At 43.6% G+C, this 4,241-nt stretch overlaps 1 protein-coding gene across 3 annotated transcripts; it reads left to right on the top strand.

Annotated features, from left to right (window-relative positions):
• The first annotated feature begins 937 nt into the window (after window positions 1-937).
• Window positions 938-2,615, top strand: LOC147632885 (uncharacterized). Of its 3 annotated transcripts, none has more exons than XM_086807790.1 (3): window positions 938-1,075; window positions 1,768-2,283; window positions 2,373-2,615. In XM_086807790.1, the coding sequence occupies exons 2-3, from the start codon at window positions 1,774-1,776 to the stop codon at window positions 2,460-2,462; spliced, it is 600 nt and encodes a 199-aa protein (XP_086663916.1). In that variant the 5' UTR covers window positions 938-1,075; window positions 1,768-1,773; the 3' UTR covers window positions 2,463-2,615. The 3 variants fall into 3 exon arrangements, with proteins under 3 accessions (XP_086663916.1, XP_086663915.1, XP_086663917.1); XM_086807789.1 differs by lacking the exon at window positions 938-1,075 and adding an exon at window positions 1,082-1,378; XM_086807791.1 differs by lacking the exon at window positions 938-1,075 and adding an exon at window positions 1,458-1,641.
• Window positions 2,616-4,241: the final 1,626 nt, after the last annotated feature.

Here is a 4,241-nt window from a genome sequence, read left to right as displayed (position 1 = left end):
GTGTGTAGGTTGGAATTGCAGACTACCCAGATTTGGGCCCAGGACCAGAAGATGGTACCTCAAGGAGAAATAGATTGATCATACCTTTGTTGCATTCATTGAGAACCCAGTGGGGGAACTAGACCCACAATAAAAAATTGGTAACAAAAAAAAAACCATGGAGCCATCACACGAATGCCAACTAGGGCTAAAATTTGACTATCAATTTGAGGGTCATAAACTAACTTAACCTTCAAAAATTTAGTTCTAAATTTGTATGTTTGTGTAAAGTGGCTTCTTTGTTGCAACCCTATTTCTGAGAGGCCTTTTTTAAAAGGTTTGAACTTTGAAGCTGCACTGCATTGCCAACATTTATGAGGGTTCCATAGCTGACGTGAGTCAGATGAAACTGACATCCTGAAATTCTTAAAATATAATGTAAGAGCTGTCAACATGCATGTGCATGTTAGGTAGTCCGTCGGGGTCAAAGCCTGGCTAGAAACTAAGTACTGTCTGAGCAATGGTTTCTTAACTTTATAAATAAATAAATAAATATATATATATAATAGTATATATATTTGCAAGATCTGATCAGTGTGCAGTGTTATAAAGCCTGTAGAATGCTACGATATCAAAGGACTAAATGGTTCTATTTTTTCTGGAAAGCTCGGTCGGTAAGAAGTTGCCGTCCTGGTCCTCCATGCAGCTCTGCCTTCGCGAGTTGAGAGGCTCCTCGTAGCTGTAAAGATCTGGACTTTGGAATCTCCTCTTGTCGAAAGCGTGGCCAAATTGGCCATTCAAATAAATTAATTCCACGATTGCTGTGCTACGCCCACATACCATACTACTGGCTGTTCTCTTTATTCAACATCAACTCTAGGCGAAGTTGCTTTTCATACAACGTTCAATGTTCTCTATCATCCTCACTATCAAGGTGATGAAAGGCCAATTTTGTAATTCTTAGTCTTCGTTAGCGAGTGAGGTGTCTGAGGACCCCAGTCTCACGCTGACGTCTTTCCAAGTGAGAAGTGATCGCAGCAGTTACTATAGAAGAGACCTTTGAAGAAGAAGAAACAAGCGCGCACTTAAAAACAAGGTACTACTCCCACACCACCACCTCCTGGCGTCTGTTTTACCCCCTTCCCCCTCCCCTGCCCGCACACACAGGCCCGGTCCCTCCTCCCGGATAGTAGCTACTCTCATGGTCTCCAAGACATGCTCCTTCACCCACCCGCCAACATCGCTGGCCCCCAAGACTGTAGCTGCCCCTCTATATGATACGTTTTTGTAATCAACACAACCCTACTACTTCTCTCCCACTCCCATTCTTCAGCCACCCACCACCAACACCACAGTTCAGATCTTCATCCCTGTTTGCTTGTTGCTTCATCTTCATCAGGTACAACAAGATCATGCATGCTAGGCAGCAAGTTCAAAGAGTTTGTTTACATGCAAGTTCATACTTTGTTTTCTTTTTATTGGGGGGAAGGGGGGGATCGATTAGTTGGCCTTGCAGCAATGCTGGTCTTCCTTGATCAGGATTAGCTACGTACGTTGTAGAGCTAATTGTACCTACCTAGGTGCACCCTCGTGTGTCTACACTACAAGATCGAAATGGTAGATGCGCAAATGCTATGAAGCACGTACTGGTCCGCTGTTAAAGTGAGATGTGTTATTTGCCGTCTAAAAAGGTCTCTCGATCTTGCATAACAGCGGAGCCAAACAAGGCGATACCTTCATTAGACTTTGATGTAACTAACACTCACTTTCTCTAATTTAATTTTGCAGTTAATCATGGATACGAAAATTGGCACGATGAGACGTTCGCTCATACATGCTATGGTCCTGCTCATATGCACTGTGGGGATAACTGGAACGGAGTATGATCGCCCGATGAGGTTCCTCCAGACCGTGCCAGCAGCAGCACCTGCAACCACCACAACGCCGCCGCCAGCCACAACAGCACCACCACCGGTGGCCACGCCCCCGCCAACAGCCTCGCCTCCACTTGCTGCTCCGCCGCCAGCGACACCACCGCCAGTTGCCAGTCCTCCACCCGCCACACCACCACCGGTTGCTACGCCACCTCCGACAACTCCACCGCCGGTTGCGACCCCGCCCCCTGCCACCCCTCCGCCCGCAACGCCACCTCCCGTCGCGGCTCCCACCCCCGTGCCTTCCCCACCTCCCCCTCCCCCGTCGCTCTCCCCCTCCCCGGGCCCTTCCCCCTCCGTCAGCCCCCCATCACCCCTCGCCCCTAATCCTTCATCCCCGACCCCCGCCGGCAGCGCCACTCCCCCATCGGTCAGTACACACACCCTCTCTCTCTCTCTCTCTCTGACACACACACGCGCACATACACACACTAACCAATGCTGTATTGATATGCACAGGGTAGCGGTGCAGTGCACGCAGTCGCTCAGAATTACGTGACAACGGCCGCCTTGGCTGTAGTTGTCATGCTTGCCGCCTTCGCCCAGTGAATTGGATTTCACAACTCATATCTTCTTTATTAGACTTCTGGAGAGCTCAGGTTTAGGTGGATGCCCAAACAGCGAACTTTGCCTTGCAGAAAATAATTCATTGCTCCGCATCTTGTATTGTCTCGTTTCTATTTATTTATCATTTTTCTAATCGTGATAATCTTGGCATACTTTTTAAGAACGTGAAATTTGCAATACGCACAAAAAAAAATGTGTTCATTACAATTTACCTTACTGCATGTACAATGGAGTAAAATTTTCGTGGACAAAGGAACAATGACTCTTTTAAGAACCAAATTTTGAGCAATGAAACACCTATGTTAGCAAAATCTTTGAACAATGACTCTTTTAAGAACCAAATTTTGAGCAATGAAACACCTATTTTACCAAAATCTTTAAATAAGACACCACAATTTTTTTTATTTTTTATACCAACAAGCGCAAGAATTAATTAAGAGAGACAAAGTAAGACAAAGTCTGGCTGGGAATCAGCACCACACATATAACAATTACAAAACTCAAAATTCTTTATCGCATAGCTTCAATTCTGCACCAAAATCTTAAATCTTTAATTGGGGACCAAAGCAATTAATTTGTGATTTGATTTGTTTGCTACCTAAGCATACATTAAGGAATATATCAAATCATGTTAAATCTTACCATAAATAATAGATATATTTTCTCTACTTTTAGTGCTCGTATCAGTTCTCCCATGTGCGTTGAGATCCCCTCTCTCTCTACTTGCCTGAAAATTCTTCTGTTTCTAGGTCGCTTGTCTAAAATACGGCAGCTATAGCGAGTGCCTGTGTTGTTAACCAATTGTCTGTCTCATATTGGGTAGCATGTAGGCAAGATGCAATCGATTGTGTGAGGGATGGCTGTGTTGCAGACAGGAAGGCGAGCTTGCCGAGCATGTTTTGGGGATCGTCTTGTCGAGAGGATTGGGCGGCTAAGAGCCGCTCAGTACATGGGAGCTGGGATCTACGATTAAAAAAACGAGTTCATCATCAGCCACCATTTACCATTTTCAGATTTTCACATCATCAGGTCCTAGGACCTGATAACGTGGTAAACTAAGGTTGCCGAGCAGCGTGTAGTAAACTAGGCTGCTACGTAAGTAAACTACTAAAATAAGCAACAGAGGGCATTATGTGAAAACTTTCATGGTAACAATTTCACTAGGTAGTCATTGATGCTAGCCCTATTTTCTATTGAATATTTGAATTATGAAAACATGCATGGAGGCACATATCTTCTTAGTTTATCATCCCTAGTTTGGTTACTTCCCTACTCTATCATTCTTAATATAGTAATTCTTAGTTTACCTTTTTAAGACTAGTACTTTTCCTAGTTTACCAATTTTCTTTCTTCCCCATAGTCATATCGGTAATCCTAGTTTACATCTCACTAATAACCTTAGTTTACCACCACCCTTAGTTTATGAGAATCTAATGACTTGGAATATGTGACTTCTTTTGTAAGTATAGATCCCATTCACCACACATTTAAGACCTGGTTTCTTGAGTGTGGGTTGCATGGAAGGGGTTTCTAGAGAATACCTAGGATACCTTACAAAAAGTACATTACGGTATTAAATAATGCTAGATATGCAGTATTTACTAATTTAATAAGTTTGTGTGTTGATTGACTTACTAGTAAAGGTTGTGCTAATAGCTATTATCATGCCCCTTGATCGACACATCGCCTAATCCATTCTCCAAGTTTTTATTATGGGCCTGTTGAGATGAGAGTTAAACCACTTATCCCAACACTTATAAT

Source organism: Cibotium barometz, chromosome 13 (genome assembly GCF_041138505.1).
Source record: "Cibotium barometz isolate CiBa-2024 chromosome 13, ASM4113850v1, whole genome shotgun sequence".
Taxonomy (NCBI): Eukaryota; Viridiplantae; Streptophyta; class Polypodiopsida; order Cyatheales; family Cibotiaceae; genus Cibotium; species Cibotium barometz.
Note: the sequence above shows the minus strand (reverse complement) of the source record. Positions and strands in the feature narration are given on the sequence as shown.